Source organism: Schistocerca nitens, chromosome 2 (assembly GCF_023898315.1).
Source record: "Schistocerca nitens isolate TAMUIC-IGC-003100 chromosome 2, iqSchNite1.1, whole genome shotgun sequence".
NCBI classification, from domain to species: Eukaryota; Metazoa; Arthropoda; class Insecta; order Orthoptera; family Acrididae; genus Schistocerca; species Schistocerca nitens.
Window position 1 is genome coordinate 433,953,022 of NC_064615.1, and position 24,561 is coordinate 433,977,582.

At 39.1% G+C, this 24,561-nt stretch overlaps 1 protein-coding gene across 3 annotated transcripts in view; it reads right to left on the minus strand.

The window, feature by feature from the left end:
• Positions 1-24,561, minus strand: part of LOC126236301 (zinc finger protein ubi-d4) — a 223,512-nt gene that overhangs the window by 194,477 nt on the left and 4,474 nt on the right. For all 3 annotated transcript variants that reach the window (XM_049945499.1, XM_049945498.1, XM_049945497.1), the window contains exon 2: positions 3,355-3,464. In XM_049945499.1, the coding sequence (XP_049801456.1) occupies positions 3,355-3,464 (110 nt within the window). The remainder of the gene's footprint in view (positions 1-3,354; positions 3,465-24,561) is intronic.

Sequence of the window (24,561 nt, forward strand, 5' to 3'; positions counted from 1 at the left end):
TGATTTAACGTAAGACCAGAACTTCCTAGGATTTTCTGTCAAGTCGGTACATAGAATTTTACTTTCGAATTCACTGAACGCTTCACGCATAGCCCTCCTTACGCTAACTTTGACATCGTTTAGCTTCTGTTTGTCTGAGAGGTTTTGGCTGCGTTTAAACTTGGAGTGAAGCTCTCTTTACTTTCGCAGTAGTTTCCTAACTTTGTTTTGGACCACGGTGGGTTTTTCCCATCCCTCACAGTTTTACTCGGCACGTACCTGTCTAAAACGCATTTTACGATTGCCTTGAACTTTTTCCATAAACACTCAACATTGTCAGTGTCGGAACAGAAATTTTCGTTTTGATCTGTTACGTAGCCTGAAATCTGCCTCCTATTACTCTTGCTAAACAGATAAACCTTCCTCCCTTTTTTTATATTCCTATTAACTTCCATATTCAGGGATGCTGCAGCAGCCTTATGATCACTGATTCCCTGTTCTGCACATACAGAGTCGAAAAGTTTGGGTGTGTTTATTATCAGTAGGTCCAAGATGTTATCTCCACGAGTCAGTTCTCTGTTTAATTGCTCGAGGTACTTTTCGGATAGTGCACTCAGTATAATGTCACTCGATGCCCTGTCCCTACCACCCGTCCTAAACATCTGAGTGTCCCAGTCTATATCCGGTAAATTGAAATCTCCACCTAAGACTATAACATGCTGAGAAAATTTATGTGAAATTTATTCCAAATTTTCTCTCAGTTGTTCTGCCACTAATGCTGCTGAGTCGGGAGGTCGGTAAAAGGAGCCAATTATTAACCTAGCTCGGTTGTTGAGTGTAACCTCCACCCATAATAATTCACAGGAACTATCCACTTCTACTTCACTACAGGATAAACTACTACTAACAGCGACGAACACACCACCACTGGTTGCGTGCAATCTATCCTTTCTAAACACAATCTGTACCTTTGTAAAAATTTTGGCAGAATTTATCTCTGGCTTCAGCCAGCTTTCTGTACCTATAACGATTTCAGCTTTGGTGCTTTCTATCAGCACTTGAAGTTCCGGTACTTTACCAACGCAGCTTCGACAGTTGACAATTACAATACCGATTGCTGCTTGGTCCCCGCACGTCCTGACTTTGCCCCGCACCCGTTGAGGCTGTTGCCCTTTCTGTACTTGCCCAAGGCCATCTAACCTAAAAAACCGCCCAGCCCACGCCACACAACCCCTGCTACCCGTGTAGCCGCTTGTTGCATGTAGTGAACTCCTGACCTATCCAGCGGAACCCAAAACCCCACCACCCTATGGCGCAAGTCGAGGAATCTGCAGCCCACATGGTCGCAGAACCGTCTCAGCCTCTGATTCAGACCCTCCACTCTGCTCTGTACCAAAGGTCCTGTCGACGATGCTGCAGATGTTGAGCTCTGCTTTCATCCCGCTAGCGAGACTGGCAGTCTTCACCAAATCAGATAGCCGCCGGAAGCCAGAGAGGATTTCCTCCGATCCATAGCGACACACATCATTGGTGCCGACATGAGCGACCACCTGCAGATGGGTGCACCCTGTACCCTTCATGGCATCCGGAAGGACCCTTTCCACATCTGGAATGAATCCCCGCGGTATGCACACGGAGTGCACATTGGTTTCCTTCCCCTCTCTTGCTGCCATTTCCCTAAGGGGCCCCTTTACGCGCCTGACATTGGAGCTCCCAACTACCAGTAAGCCCACCCTCTGCGACCGCCCGGATCTTGCAGACTGAGGGGCAACCTCTGGAACAGGACAAGCAGCCATGTCAGGCCGAAGATCAGTATCAGCCTGAGACAGAGCCTAAAACCGGTTCGTCAGACAAACTGGAGAGGCCTTCCGTTCAGCCCTCCAGAATGTCTTTTGCCCCCTGCCACACCTTGAGACGACCTCCACTCTACCACAGGTGAGGGATCAGCCTCAATGCAGGCAGTATCCCGGGCAACCACAGTCGTAGTCCGATCGGGGGATGCGTGGGACGAGCTGGCCGTCCCCGACAAACCGCTATCCGGACCCCCACAGTGATGCCCATTGGCAACAGCCTCAAGCTGTGTGACCAAAGCCAACACTGCCTGAAGCTGGGAGCGAAGGGATGCCAACTCAGCCTGCATCCGAACACAGCAGTTATTCTGGACTGAAATTCCATTTCACAGAGCGCAAAGACATTAAAATGTGGCCAATTTACTTAACTGCACTTTCAAATCAGTTTCAAGTTAACCACCTAAGAGATATAGTAGCATTGCATGATATTATTGCTTGCCATCTAGGTGCCAGAGTGGTGTGCCAGTCAGAAGATGGGTGTGTGACACGTACTGCTCAGAAAGAGAGATGTGTCACCTGTGTGCTGTCCGCCCCCGGTAGCTGAGTGGTCAGCGTGACAGGATGTCAATCCTAAGGGCCCAGGTTCGATTCCCGGCTGGGTCGGAGATTTTCTCTGCTCAGGGACTGGGTGTTGTGTTGTCCTAATCATCGTCATTTCATCCCCATCGACGCGCAAATCGCCGAAGTGGCGTCAAATTGAAAGACTTGCACCCGGCGAACGGTCTACCCAACGGGAGGCCCTAGTCACACGACATTATTATTATTATAATACCTGTGTGCTCTGTCTCTGTTCTGCACAGCACTTCCAGCTGTTCTTTCCCCTGACACCTGACAATGCTGGCTATGTTCCATGTGTGGACAGTTGCTTCTGCTTCTAACTCTTTCAAAAAATATATACCTCAAAAAACTATAGCTTCAGCTTGTTAATGCAAAACTTTATGTGTTTGCTTCAGGTCCCCCAGTATGAACATAGCATTAGTACACCTATAATAAAGTGAAAATCAATGCCAAATGTTTTAAACACTCCCTGAAGCGCAGGCTATGCGTACGGGTGGCAAATGCCACCACTGGCCAGTACCCCACGCAGCACAGTGTTCATCGCTATTAGCCTCGGCTCTACTTCCTGTGTTCTTATGTGCATGTAATTACAACATGTAGTCCTCTCATTTCAAATGGCAGCAATGTACTGGACACCTGCATCTGATGAATTATTAAGTACACTATCTCGATTTTTTTAACAGGCACTGGACAGAAGTTTGGAATATAAACCAAAGTACAGTTATTGAGAAACACAATCTATCTGTCTCCCCCCTTGCATAAATACTAGTCATCACCAAGACTTGGTTTGCCGGTCAAGTATTACATTGCCAAAACACACACACACACACACACACGCGCACACACACACACACACACACACACACCACCACAACTATGTTAGTGATGACGCATATCCCACTTGCTCAGGACTGGTATCTGGTGTATTAATATTGCAATATTATAAGTAGTGATCAATTAGAATTACCTGTTTGAGAATCAAGAAATGGCATTCGCAGTCTTCTTTCAATACACAAGCGTGTATTATAAGTCGCCGAATTCTCAATTGTTTCTCTGTAAGTGGCATCATTGAAGAAGCTGCAAGAAAGATATAAGGTGAAAATTCACTAATAATTAAAGCATCAGTTTCGTAACTAAGTAGCTAACATGAATTTGGGAAACAGAAACTCAGACACAAAATAATAATCGCTTTAGCAGCTAAGTACTACTTTCCAAAGACAAACAACTTTTCGCTAAGAATCAGTAGAGATTCAGAAAACACCACTAATGAGAAACAAAGTTTGTTTTCTTCATATGTGATATCTTCCAAATATTAGATGCAACTGAACAGGTATATTCTGCATTCTTAGATTTCTGAAAGATAGTGAATTTGTTGACTGCTATTGAAGATATTATCAGCTGCATGTTCTAAAACACGCATAATTCAAGCAATTTACTCATAGAACCTAGTACATTTATAATGGGCAATCAATGTTCAGCAGAATTGATGTTAACAGAGGACGTGTGACAAGCAAATCATAATATGTCCACCAGTGTTGTAAATATAGATACATGATTCATTAAGAAAGTTCTACAGCACAATCAGAGTACCTGCTGACAGTACTGTTGTCTATGAGAAAGTACTATCTTATAATTGTAATGAAAATCATCACGACCTTGACTATATTTGCACTTGGTGCAACTGAATACCAAGTCTCTTTTAATGCATATAAATGCACACATTGTCATATGTTGGTGTTTATTAAACACCTTTCCTTCAAATGCTTTCAATTATACAGCACCCTTTTTATATTTCTTATTTTATCATCAAAAGTGTATATAAAATATGAACAAGAGAGAGTATTAATTAAAATACATATAATTTGCAAACAAAGGCTTCTCAAAAATCAGGATTTCAGTTTTCTCTAGAAATGTGCAATCTATTTGTGAAGAAAATCATAGATGTCATGAAAAAAAAAGCATAGCACTGAAGATCTGCAGCAAGTTTACTCTATAAACAAATAATCTTTTCAGAATGGTGTTTAAGTTTAGTAACACACTGCGAGGAAAAGTGAAATGAGTATCGATGAATTTGTTCAGCTAGAAAGTAATTAATGGCCTGCTTTCTGTTTAAAGCATTTCACATGGGACTTTCAATACATAACATCCCTTTTCCATTCTCTACAGCCATTAATATATGTAGGAAAACAAACTTTTACATATTTCAAATTTGATGTTCATCTGCATGTATGTGAAGTTTTGAACAATTTTAACACATGGCAGAGCTATAATGAACCATCAAGATGACAGCCACACAAGACACGCATTACAAACAAGGTGCTGTAATTGAAATGGGTGTGTAAAAAGAAATCTTGATGAAAATCCATAAAATTTTGAGTGCAGTGTACGGTAATAATGTAATTGATAGGAATACTGTTGTGCATTGGGTAAAGAGAGGTAAGGTGTCAGGAAGTGCAGAAACTGAACTCTGATTGGTCACCCACAGCCCAGACCTGGCACCTTCAGATTTCCATCTGTTCGCATCTCTTAAGGAATCTCAACACAGGACACACTTTGAAGATAAGAACATAATTCATGAAGTGAAAACATGGCTACAATCGCAGGAAAGAATTTTACTAACAGGGAATACTTGCTAACAACATAACACTGGTATAAGTCTGTAGAACATGATGGAGACACTAAAAAAAAAGCTGGTTAATATTGCACCCAAATTCTGACTCTTAAAAAAAAAAAAAAGTTCTGATACAAGAACTGTGGGGGATTATGTATTGAGCAACTGTCATAAATTTAAAAATAATTTTTGGTATAGTCTTCAGTATGAAGATTGGTTTGATGCAGCTCTCCAGAACGGTCTATCTCGTGCAAGTATTTTCCTATAAACATCCTACATCCACTTAAATCTTACTCCACCTAGGCAAACTGTACCCTGACCCTCCAACAACCCCCCCCCCCCTTTCCAAATTACCAATTCACTGATGTTCAGGATGTGTCCAATCAACCTATTTCCATGTTTAGTGAAGTTGTGCCACATAGCTCTCCTCCCCCAATTTGATTAGTTATTAAGTCTATCAATCTAATCAACAAAATTCTTCTATAACACCACAATGGTCAGCACAGGATAACCTCAAGGAGGATCACGAGTCTGTCACTCCTAAAGCTAATACATATATTTGTGTCACTGATAGGTTTCAAAACTATCTGTTTTATGTGATTTTCCAATAATGTTATTAGAACAGTTCTGCAATAATTTTGGTTTCGTGTCATTTTTTTCAATCAAGTATGGGGTGGCTGCTACCACTCCCATGTAGTATGGTATGAGTGAGAAGTATGTAAAAACGAAATGAGGTTTTCTCATAAGTTTTCAATGGATCCCAGTGAGAAACCTGGAGGTCAGAAAAAGTATACAGCAGCCGCTTTTAGCTTACACTCTATACTTAATCCTGAGTAAACAATTTTGTATGAAAACTCAATTTCTAGTTAATTTCATATTACACAATCATTTGCATGATAAATCTAAATGTAGTGGAACAAGTAATTTTACATTCACATTGCCAATTACTTTGTACATACGGTCATTATTATTATTACCATCATCATCATCATCATCATCATCATCATTATTATTATTATTATTATTATTTCTTTCTTGTCTCAGACATTATGTCTGGTTAAAAATGGAAGGTGACGCGGACCTTGATCAAGCGTGACTTCCTTTTAACTGTACGGTATATGTTACATTGCATTTAGGAACTTTCGGGTAATTGAACAAGTGTCAATAATTACAGATTTCTGTAGTTGTATATATAAGTTTGGATGTAGCTGTATTGCATTGATGTACTGGTGGATATTGTGTGGTATGACTCCTGTAGTTGATAGTATAATTGGTATAATGTCAACTTTATCCTGATGCCACATGTCCTTGACTTCCTCAGCCAGTTGGATGTATTTTTCAATTTTTTCTCCTGTTTTCTTTTGTATATTTGTTGTATTGGGTATGGATATTTCGATTAGTTGTGTTAATTTCTTCTTTTTATTGGTGAGTATGATGTCAGGTTTGTTATGTGGTGTTGTTTTATCTGTTATAATGGTTCTGTTCCAGTATAATTTGTATTCATCGTTCTCCAGTACATTTTGTGGTGCATACTTGTATGTGGGAACATGTTGTTTTATAAGTTTATGTTGTAAGGCAAGCTGTTGATGTATTATTTTTGCTACATTGTCATGTCTTCTGGGGTATTCTGTATTTGCTAGTATTGTACATCCACTTGTGATGTGATCTACTGTTTCTATTTGTTGTTTGCAAAGTCTGCATTTATCTGTTGTGGTATTGGGATCTTTAATAATATGCTTGCTGTAATATCTGGTGTTTATTGTTTGATCCTGTATTGCAATCATGAATCCTTCCGTCTCACTGTATATATTGCCTTTTCTTAGCCATGTGTTGGATGCGTCTTTATCGATGTGTGGCTGTGTTAGATGATACGGGTGCTTGCCATGTAGTGTTTTCTTTTTCCAATTTACTTTCTTCGTATCTGTTGATGTTATGTGATCTTAAGGGTTGTAGAAGTGGTTATGAAATTGCAGTGGTGTAGCCGATGTATTTATATGAGTGATTGCCCTGTGTATTTTGCTAGTTTCTGCTCGTTCTAGAAAGAATTTTCTTAAATTGTCTACCTGTCCACAATGTAGGTTTTTTATGTCAATAAATCCCCTTCCTCCTTGCTTTCTGCTTAATGTGAATCTTTCAGTTGCTGAATGTATGTGATGTATTCTATATTTGTGGCATTGTGATCGTGTAAGTGTATTGAGTGCTTCTAGGTCTGTGTTACTCCATTTCACTACTCCAAATGAGTAGGTCAATATTGGTATAGCGTAAGTATTTATAGCTTTTGTCTTGTTTCTTGCTGTCAATTCTGTTTTCAGTATTTTTGTTAGTCTTTGTCTATATTTTTCTTTTAGTTCTTCTTTAATATTTGTATTATCTATTCCTATTTTTTGTCTGTATCCTAGATATTTATAGGCATCTGTTTTTTCCATCGCTTCTATGCAGTCGCTGTGGTTATCCAATATGTAATCTTCTTGTTTAGTGTGTTTTCCCTTGACTATGCTATTTTTCTTACATTTGTCTGTTCCAAAAGCCATATTTATATCATTGCTGAATACTTCTGTTATCTTTAGTAATTGGTTGAGTTGCTGATTTGTTGCTGCCAGTAGTTTTAGATCATCCATGTATAGCAGATGTGTGATTTTGTGTGGGTATGTTCCAGTAATATTGTATCCATAATTTGTATTATTTAGCATGTTGGATAGTGGGTTCAGAGCAAGGCAGAACCAGAAAGGACTTAATGAGTCTCCTTGGTATATTCCACGCTTAATCTGTATTGGCTGTGATGTGATATTATTTGAATTTGTTTGGATATTAAGTGTGGTTTTCCAATTTTTCATTACTATGTTTAGGAACTGTATCAATTTAGGATCTACTTTGTATATTTCCAATATTTGTAGTAACCATGAGTGGGGTACACTATCAAAAGCTTTTTGGTAATCAATGTATGCGTAGTGTAGCGACCTTTGTTTAGTTTTAGCTTGATATGTCACCTCTGCATCTATTATCAGTTGCTCTTTACATCCTCGTGCTCCTTTGCAACAGAGTTTTTGTTCTTCATTTATAATTTTGTTCTGTGTTGTATGTGTCATTAATTTCTGTGTAATGACTGAAGTTAATATTTTGTATATTGTTGGTAGGCATGTTATGGGATGATATTTAGCTGGGTTTGCTGTGTCTGCTTGATCTTTAGGTTTCAGCTAAGTTATTCCTTGTGTAAGTGTATCAGGGAATGTGTATGGGTCTGCAATGTAACTGTTAAATAATTTAGTTAGATGTGAATGTGTTGAGGTGAATTTCTTTAGCCAGAAATTTGCTATTTTATCTTTTCCAGGGGCTTTCCAATTGTGAGTAGAATTAATTGCTTGGGTGACTTCATGTTGCAAAATTATCACTTCAGGCATTTGTGGTATCATCTTGTACGTATCTGTTTCTGCTTGTATCCACCGTGCATGCCTGTTATGTTGTACCGGGTTTGACCATATGTTGCTCCAGAAGTGTTCCATGTCTGTTATGTTTGGTGGATTGTCTATTTTAATGTGTGTGTTATCTGTTGTCTGGTAAAATTTCTTTTGGTTTGTGTTGAATGTTTGGTTTTGTTTCCTTCTATTTTCACTTTTTTTGTATCTTCTAAGTCGTTTGGCCAATGCTTGTAATTTCTGCTTCTTTTCATCTAATTGCTCTATCACTTCTTGTTGTGAGATTTTACCTAACCTTTTTAGTTTTTTTTTTTTCCTAACATTTCATTTCTTATAAATTGTGTTAGCTGTCCGATGTCTTTTCTCAGTTTTTCTATTCTGATCTGTAGCCTGTGTTGCCATGCTGGTTTTGTGGGTTTCTTCTGTGTGTTGGTTGGTTCTGATCTCTGCCTAGTGTGTATATTTAGTGTAGTGAGTGCTCCTATATAAACCAGTAGTTGTAACTCTTCCATAGTTGTGTTTTCATTTATTTTGTTGTGTATGATTGTGTTGATAGTTTTTACTGTTGTTTCGACTTGTGGGTTATTTGGTGGTCTATGCAAGAATGGTCTAATGTCTGTATTTGTGTCTTTGTATTCTATATATGTCAGCTGAAATTTTTCTTCTATATCTAACATGTGTGTCACTTCGTGTTCTATTTGTGCTTGTTCTGGTGGCTGTCTTAAGATTTCGTTTTCCTCTGACTGTTTAATTGATGCGTGTTGTTCTTTGTTTGTTTGCTCTGGGGTGTTTGAGTTCATTACTGTATTTTCTTCTTCTTCTGATTGCACATTATTTTGTTCCAGTATTTGTTGAACTTGTTGTTTGATGTTTTCTAATTCTGACAGGGGTATCCTGTTATTTTTTATTATTACACGGATCTGATCAGCTAGTCGTCGTTCTGTTAAAAATTTTAATTCTGGGTATCTGGTGATAAATGTTGTGTATACTTGTGATCTGTATCCAGTTGTGTTGGTTCCTAGGTTTGTTGCTTGGTAATAACAGACTATGAGGTGTCGAATAACTTCATCTGACCATATCATCCTCTGTCTTTGTTTTCCTTCTAGGGTGGTTGCAGGAAGCATATCCTGCAAAACACCTCTATTTGGATTTGAATCATTTTCCAGTTGGCTAGCAGTGTCGTTACCATTGTGGGCGGGCATAGGGTTCAAGCGTCGTCCCCGACCATAACGGCGCTTGTCCGAGGCTTCTTTAGTTCTGTCCTGAACCAACTAATCACACTAAAAGGGGGGTTAGCCCTATTAGTGGTTTGTTCTTTTCGTCGCCTTTTACGACTGGCAGAACATACCGGAGGCCTATTCTTTTCCCGGGCCTCCACGGGATTTATTATTATTATTATTATTATTATTATTATTAGATATGGGCGTCAAACGAGTGCGTCACAGCAATGGACTAATTATGGGAAGTCAGTGAAACAGCTGCAAATCAAGTGCGGATGTGGCCAACACTGGCCAAAATGTTTTCTCTAGAATGTTCAAGAACGTTGAGTAATTCCAAGAAAACAGAGAAATTTTAATGAAAATATATTTATTGAGATACAGTTTCCAAAATAGGGGCAAAATAAAGCTAAAAGTATATATTTTAACATGTGATTATCATTTTACAAAACTTTCATTGTAGAACACGTAAATTTTCCCATCCATCATTGCATTTTCTCTGGTGAACAAAAACAATGGAACAGTGTATTATTGCAAACTTGTCTGTAGTCCAGTGGGGAATTCTTGAGAGCACAAGACTTAAAAAGGAAATCAGAAAGAAGTATATTTGTGCACTAGAAGTTAATTTGATGCGAATATTGTTTCAAAATTAATTATTTTGATTTCAGTATAAACTGTACCCGTAACTCAAAAACATCATTAAGTTTTCTTTACAAAAAGTACATTTATGGAGCTGTACAAGGGATCACTGTGAAAGTATGCTAGTTTACATGTAGGACTCCACTCTTGGTAAAATTAAAGTATGTTAAGAATGAGATTTGTGTGTCACAGGTAGGACATTACACACTGAATTCTCTGCAATGTCTCAAGCTATGTTAGACAATAGGTTATGAGAAATATTGTTTTAGAATGAAGGTACATGTTTTGGGCACTTATTCTGCCAAACAGCATAATAAAAGATATTTTTAACTAATTTCAGATTACAATACATAGCAACAATGGCATCAACGGTATCCAAAATTTTAGAGAAAAGTTGACATATCAGCTGCATTTATAAAATGAAGAAAGTGTGATAAGAAAAACAATGACTGACAACACAGCACTTCAGAATTAAAGAAACAGAGTGAAAGAGAACAAAAACACTGTTACAGAATGAAGAAGAAAGAACAGTCCTGTAACTCGCTAGTTCAACCTTATAAGTCAGCAAGTTTACTAGGAAAGGCAGTCAGTAGAACAAAGACAGCATTGCCCTAGAGTTCCAATAAAAGAAAAGTTGTGGTGAAGTAGTAGTTATCAGAATATCCAGAAATTGAAGCTGCTGCTGCTTCTTCCACAAGAGAAATACCACTGTATGGAAATAAAGTTTGTATAAAGAACTTCTTTCACAAGTCCAAAATTTTTTCTCAAGAGATGACATCTCAAGATGTCTTACAGAAAAGAGATTGTTTGGTTGTTAGAGACATAATTACCAAAGAAAAGTGAATTGTGCAGAAAAGAATAATGTTGACAATAGTTATGGAATATATGAACTTTTTAAATCTGACTTTCTGCATCTTACAGCTGTGGCGAACAAAAGTCAATTTTATATTCTTTGACACACTCTTGTTTAACCAACATCTAAAATGCCACATAATGTTTGTATCTGTAAGTAACATTCCAATATGGAGTTTCTTGTAAAATGTTTAAGTGATGGATTTCCAAATTTTCTAAATACTGCCAAAACACTGGTTCCTAAGTTAGTTTGTACTACAGATTATGAAAAGTGTATGACACAAAACTGTGTTAATTGTAAGTTAGAAGCCAGTGATCACAGTCTTATATGTGACAGTGACATGTATGAAGAAGTATGTTGACGTAATGGAAAGGAGGCAAGGAAGGGCTGAAGATGTTACTGAAACTGGTTGTGTAAAAGATGTACTCTAGGAAATTGCACACCAGTTACCAGTGTTCACTTATCTTTTCATTTTGTGAAGCAAACACAATCATACCACTTCCAGACATCAAAGTCATTCATAATACCAAATGCTGTAGTTCTGCAAATTTATTTTTCAGAAAGTTACACACTTACTATGCAGGACAAATTCAGAGTGCACATTGGTCACGTGGTCAAGTTATCATATTTGCACATTTTGGGTTTGGCCTGCAGTGTAGGATGAGTCTATTGAAGAAAGGTCTGTAGTGAAGAGAAAGTTGTGTATTGCAACACTGATAAACAACAGGAGACAGTTCTCATTTGACTAGATTTTTTTTAAAAGTCTGTTTGAATTTATTGTCTTTGTTCTTTTTTCATGTTGTAGTTTAGTTTAAATAGTATGTATTTAGTTGCATAATGTATTACAATTTAATATTCAATGCAAATCATACATCAGACAATTTGTCCTACCTGTAACTACACAACAGATCATATATAGCATCCTACAATGGCGCAACTTAGTAATTCTTTTCTCATAGCTACACATTTCTTTAGTAGAAGAATTTAAATTTTATTGAATGTTGTTTGACCAAACTGTGGTGACTAACAGTGCAGAATTATTGTTCTGATGTCAAAATTATCCAGTTCCATGTCAATTTCTTGTCCCACCCGTAACATGTGTTTTATTTACTATACTGCAGACTGTGGTGTCACCGCCAGACACCACACTTGCTAGGTGGTAGCTTTAAATCGGCCGCGGTCCATTAGTACATGTCGGACCCGCGTGTCGCCACTGGCAGTGATCACAAACCGAGCGCCACCACACGGCAGGTCTCGAGAGACGGACTAGCACTCGCCCCAGTTGTACAGCCGACGTTGCTAGGAAAGGTTCACTGAGAATTACACTCTCATTGGCCGAGACGATAGTTAGCATAGCCTTCAGCTAAGTCAATTGCTACGACCTAGCAAGGCGCCATTTCTCCTTTGCTATGTATCTAATGAAGCATGTACAGTAACAAGACCAATGTCCACCAATTGTGGATTAAAGTTAAGTATTCCAGCAGCTACGTACTTTTCTTTATAGCATTGATTAAGTATCCTGTTTCAGACCTCACGCCATCCTGCGTGAGCTTATAGCGTGCATTTCGGCTTCCTCAAACAACACGGTGTTGGCACTTCTGCCGACACATCACAGACAATCCAATACGTGTATCTCAACACTGTATTTGTTACAATTAAAAGGAGTAATCTTGTTGCTTAAAACAGTAACTTGACTTCAAATAACTTACAATTCCTAAATGTAAAACACAAAAATTTCTAGTACAAATATCCCACGAGAAATGCTGGAATTCCTCTGTTGTAGAACGTTCCACAATGTTACATAATCCCCCAGAAGTTTTGACAGTGTTCTAAATTGTTACAGAACCTTTCCAAAGGTTTAACAAAGTTTTAAAATATTTTCAAATGTTTTAGAATACTTCTAGATGATCCTGAATGTTCTTTAACATTTTCAAATGTTCTTCAATGTTTCAGAATGTTCTGGAATGGGATGTTTCCAGAATGACGTTTTCACTCTGCAGTGGAGTGTGCGCCGTTATGAAGACTTCCTGGCAGATTAAAACTGTGTGCCAGACTTAGTCTCAAACTCAGTTTTTGTTTGTCATTTATGGAGTTAAAAGGTCACTTAAGCTATGGACCTGCAATTCTAGACAACATGTTAAAGGATAAGCATAACCATGGGAGATTTGGGAATCTCTGTTGTACGTGGAGGATCAAATTAATGTCATTTAAAATAAATCTATAAGTTGATGTCAAATGATACACACTGTACAGCATCAAAAACAAACGCATCCACATACTACCCAAGAAAGAATGTGCTTGAAAGTATAAACATGAATGAAAATACATACGTTAGCCACTTATTGATCTTATGAACACCAGAAGTCATAAAGCAGATGAACTCAAAATTATGTTTTTTGCATTCAAAAATTTGAGGCATAACAATGTTATGTTATTATTAGGCTGCTTATCTGAAGAGGGAATTTTGTAATATGTGACACTGCTCTCTAGTGTCGAATTTCAATGTTTTGAATTTTGTTTGTTGTGTTGCTATTGATGAGTGAGTGGCTGTAATTGGAAGGTAGATATTGGCAAGTGCTGTGCTTTGTGGTTTTGAATTGCTAGTAGTTGTCATGGACGTGACAAAAAAATTCAGTAGACGTTTGTTGAATGTTGCTATGGACGAGGATACAACCAGCAGCATTAAGTTTTTACAACTGTATGGCTTCCTTGCCAAATCTGTACAGTGCCATGTTTGTGGCAAGTACAGGAAGCTACTACAGCTGTGATTTCAATATGTTTTATTCTTTTTTATTTCAAAGAAGGGTATGATTCAATTAGTGTTAATTTTATTTTTATTTGTATATTTTGTGGTGGATAAGTGTTAATTGGAGGGTGAGTGGTTTTTGGTGAACTGTGATATATTTTCTTTTCGTTTTTTAGTATTTTGTTTGTTAATGAATGGTGAATGTTTGGCTAAATGTAAGTATTAGTCTGGACCAAAGGAAAGATGGCAACACTAAGTGGAGCTGTGGTAGCACCTCTGGCAGATATGTACAAAGTAGGTTGCAAACTGATGGAAGTAGTGAGTCTTTCAGTAAATTTGCGAATCAGCACAGAAGAAAAGTGGATGAGGTGATAGACAGATCTGAAGCCCACTGTAGTATAGCCTGAAGCCCTGCTTAGGTTGAGATGTTACAGTTTGGTTGTGAGTTACTAAAGCCAACGAAAGTGAATGGAAGAAAATCAGCTATGATTTCAGATGGATGTGTAGTGTAGCATGGGTCAAGGTTAGGTTTGAACATTATAGTTTGGTCACTCATGCAGTGACACTGAGTCACAACCCCTGTTGTGCAGACTACAGTTCAGCCAAAGGAAATGACCATGACTGCATATATGCCAGGTGAAACTACAACATCAGTATTCCAAGTGGCTCTCTGCAAAGGTCACCAATAGTGAAGGACTATTTTGCACCCCACCCATCACTTGCAGCAAACAGTACAAAGCTGCTGCAGTACCACTCCACACTATTATATAACTCGTGCCCTGTAGCTTAGCTGGCAGTGTCTGTTATCGAATGGAGTCTTTGTGTGTGTCCACAGGAGTGGTTGCTACAGCTGAAGCCATACAGAAGAGGAACTGACATGCTTCGACAATGTTCACAACAGGATGGACACTGCATTGTGTAATTGAACTTTGCACAGACAGGAGTGTTACAGATTTGCATTGTACATCAATTTGGAACTTGAGTATTCATGTTCTGTAATAAAAATGTGTCTTTGGAACTTCGTTTTTTAATCATTTCAATGGTTATGTTTTTAGAATGCAGGCCTGAAGTTGGGAGCAAATTGATATCAGCAGCACTACAGATTTGCATTGTACACCAATCTGGAACTCGAGTATTCATGTTCTTTGATAAAAGTGTGTCTTTGGAACTTCATACTGGAATCATTTCAATGTTATGTTTTTAGAATGCAGGCCTGAAGTTGGGAACTACATTGATAGCAGCAGCACCTACAAACTGCTACCGGTTTTCTACTTAGGGGCCGATACATGTCAGAAACTGGCAACAAGGTTAATTAGACCAGAATTTTGACCCCAGCAGAAAAGCATAGTGAAAATATCAAACCGCACTACTTGTACGTCTGGCGATGACACTATACGAGCAAGTTCAGTCCTACATTTTGATGACAACAAGATTTGGACTTGGTACAATTAGAACCATATTTATACAGCAGTGTGTACTTAGTGGTTACGGACATCAAAGTATTAGGTATTGTTGAATATTTTTGTGTGTTGTCTCTCCTTTCTCTCTCTCTCTCTAGCCTGTCGCCAAGTGTGCTGTCTAATCATATCTTTTTCTGGGAATCTTAGCTAAGAACAACACTCTGTATTCAGTCTAATTTCAGATGGTGCAACAAACTGACCTTGCAGGACAAATTCTACAACTCCTGCAGTCCATTAGCAAAACACAGGAGAGGCTGCTGCTCAGACTAACAAGACAAAGTAAGGAGCACACCATCAGCATTCCGTCCACTAGATGGAACGATGGAAAAATAGACAAGTTACATCGCATGCATAGAGTACCACTTCAGGGTAGAGAGAACAATCAGTGACAACAAACAACAAGCCTCCAATGCTGGTATGGACATCTATGGGTTAGTGTGACAGATGTTTCTGGGTAACAATCTGAGTGCATTAGTATGCATAGAAATTAAGGATAAATAGTTGAGTATTTCGAAAATAAAATTCTTGTAGTGGTAGCACACCACAGGTTTTACAGAGGTTACAAGAAAAACCCAGTCTTGTTTCAAGGAATTGGTCAGCATGCTTCGGAGACTAACCAGAGACTGTAAATGTAAATGTGTAAATTCTGAACGTAATCTTTAGCATGTGGATACACCAGTAAGGGGCATGCTCCCAATGATAGTTTATGGAATGATCTCTTTAGCTCAAATAATCCCACACTCTGAGAATGTTTATCTGTTATTCAGGTATTTGATTAGACAAAACGAACAAAGCAGGTGTCAATCAGGGAAGAGCTGAGGTGTTCAATACAGAATACAGAATTTCATAGCACCAGCAAATTTCCAGTAAACTCTAGTAGGTGGAACTGCAAAACCATCCCTAAAAAAAGATAGAAAGTCAAAATCGCAAAATAGGGTGAAATCTTGTATTAACATTTCATTATCCATGAATGAAAATCTTGTTATTGCAAACCCACAAAATGTTCACACTGTTAGAAAAAGGGACAGAAGTGGAAGCTTGCCTGCAAAAACAGTTTAGGAACGTTCAGTACACTACATTCAAGGATAGAACTGAAATTGTCGAGGATGACTTTGAAAACAAAATTTACAAAGTAGTGCCAAACGTCACAAAAGAGGTTCTGGTGGGTGCCTGATTTAATGGAGGAATGTGCTGTTCCCAGTTGACACACGTTTTTTTCTAAAACTATTGTCACTAGTTCTACTCTTGACTTTATTGGCTTCCCTCAGTTAAATAAAATTCAGGATATGTTGACAAGCCAATCCAATTACAAGACCACTGTACACGAACTGCTCAGTATGAAAACAAGGCAGTGCAAGCATTGTAGCTGGTGTCACATTCTAAAATGGCTGTCAACATCAAGGCCTAGGACTTTGCAAATCAAATACACATAATGGACGAGACAGTTAAATGTGCACATCTGTGCCAACAGCACATACAAGTATTTTGTGGCACTCCAGGAACATCAAAAACTGCCAGGGGCATGTCACCTTTAAGCCTGACTTGATTCCAAAGCATTGCAAGGTTATACTTGTCCCTTATGCACTGCCTGACAAGGTCAAGCAGGAACTGGAGAGGATGGAAGGTAATGCCATAATTGTTCCCATTTCAAACAGTCTTTGTGACACCATTTGTCATTCAGGAAAAACCAAAAGGAAAGCTTCAACTGTGTGGTTACTCCCAATCAACATTGTGTGCTCAATCGGTTGTTGGTCCCTATCCTGTCCCCGCCAATTAGGTGCTTCATAGTAGAAAGATTAGAATTATCCTTTCCATCACTGCACCTTGCAGGTATGGAGAGACTGTCAGCAGATGTAGGAAACAATGTTTGGACATGTTGAAATGAAACATATTAGAGAAGTAGCCACAGACCTATTCAATCTGGGTGAAACATAGATAGATGTTGGCAGATGTTGGTAAATGTCGGCAGAAAGATGATGATGTCGGCATTACGGAGTGTGGAACTTCCTCTAAAAGGCTTATTACTGGAAGTGTTAGATCAATGATGGGGTTCACCCGTGAGGCCCAACTAAAATTCTGGGCTAAATCCACAAAAGGTGATTCATATTGTCAAATGAATTCCGGAAACTTTGGAAGGTAGTTTGCATGTATGGTTCTCCCAAATCATCCCAAAAGTCAGTCATTGCGATGGACAATGCTCCACATCATAACAGGCAGGTGGACAAAGCACCGGCACAGATATGGTACCAAAGCAAGGATGTTGGAATGGCTGCAAGAGAGGAGTGTTGCCCGAAATGAGGTCACGATACCAAAAGTAAAACATCTTAGTACAAGCGCAGAATTTCAGGGGACAAGGCGAAAGACAATTTGTTTAAGATTGCAAGTGAATCTCTTCTGTCAGTAACCGCTGATGACGGGAAGAGTACTGCAGATAGTTCCAACAACTGGAAGAAAATTACAGGAGACGTGAAGGTGTCGTAGAATGTCCAATAGACGAAATCATTATTAATATTGCTGAACTGTACAGTAGCGACAATACTGGATCGTGCACAGATGAGGAACGTAATGATATTGATTCTGAGTGATTTATCTGTACATACAATTCAGTGTTACATATGTGAATAAATGTTCAAAATTGTACTTATTCTCTTTTTATTGCCACAATGTAAGTTTGCTGGTGGTTCTCTTTAATTTTGAACTGTCTATTAGAACTGATATGGAATCTGTAGCAACAAATGCCACTTTTCAATGTGAAAATGTTGATTTCACAAATCCTGCCAACTTTTATTATGCCCCGCCTAAGTTTTTACTTTTGTGGATGCACAATATGTAGCATTACACAGCTGTTATGACAGCAGTTAATAGATGGCAATGTCAGAGCCACATGGACCACAAATTGTGTATGAATCAAGTGTGTTGCCAGCACTGCTTGACATTAGTGCAGCTTGTTCCCCCAACACTGCCCCTCTCCCCTTACTAACCTACGTGTTGGGAGTCTGTCGGTGGATCTTTCTTACTCTGCTCCTGCACGTCCCTCAGAATTTTCTCTTTTTCTTTTGAATAGACTGTATACGAGTCGGTATCAATGTTACATCTTACAAAAAAATGCATACACTAGTTTATAAAGAGCAACAGCTTTTAATAAAGCAAATGTCAAAGAATGTTTTTCTTACTATTATGAACAAGCTATTTGTGCAGGTGATTTTATAGAAGACTGAACATACAACCTAGATGTTTAAGTGCATTCTTTGAGTGCTGAAATGAACTGAATGCACAACCTAGCATAATAAACGAAAATCTAGCTGTTATGAGTTGCAGTGGTAGACCTGCAACAGAAAAAGAAAAGTGCCTCAAAGCAAGCACACATGAAGGACATCTGAAGATATGTAGTCTTTTGCAACAGCAGCAGAAAAAAGTTAAGTGGAAAAGGGGAGAGTAGGTCTGAGAAAAATCATCAATATTATTATTGGAAAAAAGTAGCTTTCAAGAAATTGAAAAATGGAAAACCAGGCAAAAAAAAAAAAAATTAAATGCGTGGCTACAATTATATTGGATGAATCTTCTGACGAAATGACTCTGAAGCTCTACATCAAGACCCAATGTCTAGTCCTAAAATATCATAGTGTGAACAAAGTAGGGACTTGATGAAAATAAAAATTAGAAACTTAAATTTGTGTGATGGAAAAGTCTTGGACCTTTCTCCCCTGCAGGAAACATGAAATTTGCTGAAAATTGCATGCCTCAGTTATACAAATTGCTGGATGGGTATCTGGATCGATGGATTATGGGGGTTTAAGGCACCGAACTACTATGATCACTGGTCCCTCTGCACTATCTATGCCAGAAACATGGGGAAAAGTCATTCAGTTTTATGCCATAAAAAAAGGTAAGATACATCCAAGGCCCACCGCAGCTTGTTATGTTGCGGAAGCTGCACCCAGTGCCTGACCAGGCTCTCCCACCCACTGTATCAGGTCAACAGAATTCACCAAGTTGTCCACCTGAAAGGGGGAGCACTAAAAAAATTTTAAGAAGAAATTATGACTTGAGATAACGTTAAAACTGAGTTGTGATGTTAGGTATCACGGCAGCCCTCCATCTGGGGAGGCAGCCAAAGGTTCTCTGGGGCTAAGAATGTGACAAGAGGAGACCCTCTTCCCCACGTGGCAACCTCTCTCACACAATATTTACAATGTGATATGCTGCCCGGGCACTATGATTTCACAGACTAACTGCAAAAGCTCACCATGTGGAAGCGAATGTGGGACACACCAACAGGATATCGGTGACCGTCAGCTGAGTACCACAACTGTAATACAGCGGGGCAGCTTGTCGCAGGATTTGTCCATGGGTTAGGTTGTTGAGACTGATACAGAAGCAAAGGAGACTGTAGATTCGCAGCACACAAAGAGAAGGCTGCTACAGTCATAGACACTTTTATAGTCTGTAACTTACTGATTGTGGCCATGAAACCTTTGTTGTAGACTCCTTGGTGAGGCAATCCACAAGGTCGCTTTTTGGGATTGAAAGTGATACGGGGATCAAAGGACACCACTGTCTTCGAATTATTGTAGAGGTCCAACAGGAGATTTTGTATCTGCATTAACCAATGGATGCCAGGAATAACAGGTTGTTCGTGAAGCCACTGTAGATTGCAAAAGACTCATGTTATTGTGAAGGCCACGCACAATTGCTGCTAATTCCTCTCAAAACATGTTGCATCCACTAGGCAGGAAGTGTTGTTTGCTGGTCTTGGGGCACGTAAAGGGTTAGCCTGTTTGGTCTTCATCCCATGAGCCATCGATAAGAGTGACACAAAACTATCAGGGGATAAAAAAAAAAGCGAAGGGTCTGTCACACATCCTTTAGACAAAAGGAAAGATGGAGGCATGGGGTTAAAAGGACCAAACTATGAGGTTATAAATCCCTTAATCATTTGTGTATCAAAGCAGGAATAGCCCCAGAGAGCAAGTACACAAAATACAAATCCCAGTGGACTCCATTGTACCTGATCGTGAGAAAACTAGCTACACGAACAAAATAAAATCTCAGGAAAGAGAACAATAACAATGAATCTGTCAACTAATGACTGATGTAAAAGAATAAGAAGAATTAAAAATGTTGGAACGTCAGGAGCCAGGTCGGACCAAAGAGCCAGGGCGGCCATTGGCACCTCGGGTTGGAGCAAACAATGGGGCACCGCTCCTATCATTCAAGCTGTGATGAAGGAAGCTGGGATATTTTTATTTCCTCTCTTGTTTTGCCATCTGCCTCCGTAAGACACATTTTTTTTAACTAATTAACATTAACATATGTGAATATAATCTGCATTTTCATAAAAGGAAAAGATTGGCTCTCAGTTTTAAAGAATACAACACCAGATCTAATTTCATGCTTAGTTCTATGTGTGTAATTGATTTTCTAATTTATTTCAACCATTCCTAGTTAGTATCTTTTGTTATAGGATGAAATCAGTAATTGTTTCGTAACAAATTCTATTGTTGACGAATAACAAATATAAATTCTGTACTAATTTTAAACATGTGGAAGACGAAATACTAGTAATCTTAAAGTATCTATTTGGCTCTACTCGAAAACATGTTAGCAAAACCAGCCCTTCATTAATTCCAACGTAATTAACAGTTTTGTCAAAAGTATTGTTTGCATACTTATATTTGTTAATTTCATGATTTAAACAAATAATTCGGACTAACTCTTGTAGTAGAAGGAACTGTTAAAAAGAACCAATTTTTTGATGTATTCAGTTAATCAAATGAGTTCAGTTTTAATTGTTATTTCTGTAAATTAAACTTCAAACAATGTGTAGTTTCAGCACCTATTATTGCGATGATATATAAGGGCCTGATTTTTGGTCTTGAGACAGTCAGTCCACGGCCGAGTTTCAGATGAGGAACCTGTATTGATTAGAACAACAACAATGCATCAACTTAACAGAGAAATAAGTGTTACATGAATAGGCCGTGTGTTAAAGCAATGACAGTGACTGTTCAGTTTATTTGAAACACTGAACTGTGTGGTTACGCTTTTATTGCTCTTAGACGTACAACAGTAAACTATTGTAGCAGTATGTGGATGTTCGCCTGCAAACTACTAATGAGGCTAACGGGAAGATAAACCATAGTGCACTGGCCATATTAAATGTGTATATGTGGGGTTATATGAAGAAACTGCAAAAAGATGGGAATTTAAGGAGATGGGACCTGGATAAACTGAAAGAACCAGAGGTTGTACAGTGTTTCAGGGAGAGCATAAGGGAACAACTGACAGGAATGGGGGAAAGAAATACAGTAGAAGAAGAATGGGTAGCTTTGAGGGATGAAGTAGTGAAGGCAGCAGACGATCAAGTAGGTAAAAAGACGAGGGCTAGTAGAAATCCTTGGGTAACAGAAGATATATTGAATTTAACTGATGAAAGGAGAAAATATAAAAATGCAGTAAATGAAGCAGGCAAAAAGGAATACAAACGTCTGAAAAATGAGATCGACAGGAAGTGCAAGATGGCTAAGCAGGGATGGCTAGAGGACAAATGTAAGGATGTAGAGGCTTGTCTCACTAGGGGTAAGATAGATACTGCCTACAGGAAAATTAAAGAGACCTTTGGAGAAAAGAGAGCCACTTGTATGAATATCAAGAGCTCAGGTGGAAACCCAGTTCCAAGCAAAGAAGGGAAAGCAGAAAGGTGGAAGGAGTATATAGAGGGTCTATACAAGGGCGATGTACTTGAGGACAATATTACGGAAATGGAAGAGGATGTAGATGAAGATGAAATGGGAGATACCATACTGTGTGAAGAGTTTGACAGCACTGAAAGACCTGAGTCGAAACAAGGCCCCCGGAGTAGACAACACTCCATTGGAACTATTGACGGCCTTGGGAGAGCCAGTCCTGACAAAACTCTACCATCTGGTGAGCAAGATGTATGAAACAGGCGAAATACCCTCAGACTTCAAGAAGAATATAATAATTCCAATCCCAAAGAAAGCAGTTTAATAAGTCACAGTTGCAAAATACTAACACGAATTCTTTACAGAAGAATGGAAAAACTAGTAGAAGCCGACCTCGGGGAAGATCAGTTTGGATTCCGTAGAAATGTTGGGTCACGTGAGGCAATACTGACCCTATGACTCATCTTAGAAGCTGAATTAAGGAAGGGCAAACCTACGTTTCTAGCATTTGTAGACTTAGAGAAAGCTTTTGACAATGTTGACTGTTATACTCTCTTTCAAATTCTGAAGGTGGCGGGGATAAAATACAGGGAACGAAAGTCTATTTACAATTTGTACAGAAACCAGATGGCAGTTATAAGAATCGAGGGACATGAAAGGGAAGCAGTGGTTGGGAAGGGATGAGACAGGGCTGTAGCCTATCCCCGATGTTATTCAATCTGTATATTGAGCAAGCAGTGAAGGAAACAAGAGAAAAATTCGGAGTAGGTATTAAAATCCATGGAGAAGAAATAAAAACTTTGAGGTTCGCCGATGACATTGTAATTCTGTCAGAGACAGCAAAGGACTTGGAAGAGCAGTTGAACGGAAAGGACAGTGTCTTGAAAGGAGGGTAAAAGATGAACATCAACAAAAGCAAAACGAGGCTAATGGAATGTAGTCGAATGAAGTCGGGTGATGCTGAGGGAATTAGATTAGGAAATGAGACACTTAAAGTAGTAAAGGAGTTTTGCTATTTGGGGAGCAAAATAACTGATGATGATCGAAGTAGAGAGGATATAAAATGTAGACTGGCAATGGCAAGGAAAGTGTTTCTGAAGAAGAGAAATTTGTTAACATCAAGTACAGATTTAAGTGTCAGGAAGTCATTTCTGAAAGTATTTGTATGGAGTGTAGCCATGTATGGAAGTGAAATATGGACAATAAATAGTTTGGACAAGAAGAGAATAGAAGCTTTTGAAATGTGGTGCTACAGAAGAATGCTGAAGATTAGATGGGTAGATCACATAACTAATGAGGAGGTATTGAATATAATTGGGGAGACTGTGAGACAGTGGGGTGGATCCTCACATCTGATGATGTGACCATGGGTTAGCCAAATGTGGTCAATGCGAAGCCAAAAGAGGACAATAAATCCCTGTGAGAAGCACAGAGGGAAGACTGCCACATGGTCATGGTCTCCTTTGAGAGGGTCAGTTTATCAGTTTATTCGGGGAAACCAGGGCACATCAATTTGCATTCCAATCCTTCAACAACTGCCAGCCTAAAGTCGACCAGAGATCCAGTTCTGGTACCTCCATCTCAAAAAGTCGGCATCCTGGTAGCCAACTTTACCAACTAGTCAGCATGTTCATTCCCTGGAAATCCAATGTGACCAGGGATCATGACTCAGACCTTGGCCTCTGTTGTGGGTGGGGGGTGGGAGGGGGCAGATCTCTCTCTACCAGGAAAAAGGGCACAATAGTTCAGATGCTCAGGGAAGCAGCAAATGTATATTGCACAGTTGAGCAGCAGTTTTTGGTGCCTAATCTATAGGGGACAAGTATCAGCCACTGCAAGTAGGCTGTTCAAAGGATTACTCCAAAAGGCACCTATCACACTTTTGAAACCACAATGTTGTATCAGGTCCAGCATCTGCAATGCTGAGCAATACACCAGGCACCCATTATCAAGATGTAGAGCCGCACAAGTGTAGCGCAATGTGCAGCCCAGCTGGTGTTACTGAAACAGTGAAGAGTATTGAGGTGTGACCAACACATCTGCTCAAGTTGTCGAAGATGGGGAAGCCATGTCAATTGGCCATCGAAGACAAATCCCAAAAAATGATAAGACTGCAACACACTGAGCATTTGATACTGGAGGCAGAATTCTGTTTGGGGATGGACAGAAGGATGGTGACAGAAATGCACGACATTTCTTGGTGGCGGGAATACAGAAGCCATAGGTGACAGCCCATGACTGTGTCTTTTGTATGGCACCCTGCAGTCTGCATTCAGCAACACCCGCAATTGAGGAGTAATAGTAGATGTAAAAGTAGTCGGCATACAAGAGAGGAACACAGAAAATTATGAACGAGCTTTCAGACTGCCTACCAACAACCAACTCATGATTCATCATATTCAGTTCCTATCGTTCAGCACATGCACACCTTCAGCATGCAATGCAAAGTTACTGGCACTGTGTACTTTTACCAATTCCTTGTGGTTGACTAACTGCAACTGTGATTATGAAAACTTGCACAGTTTTAAAATCTGATGAAGAATCTATAT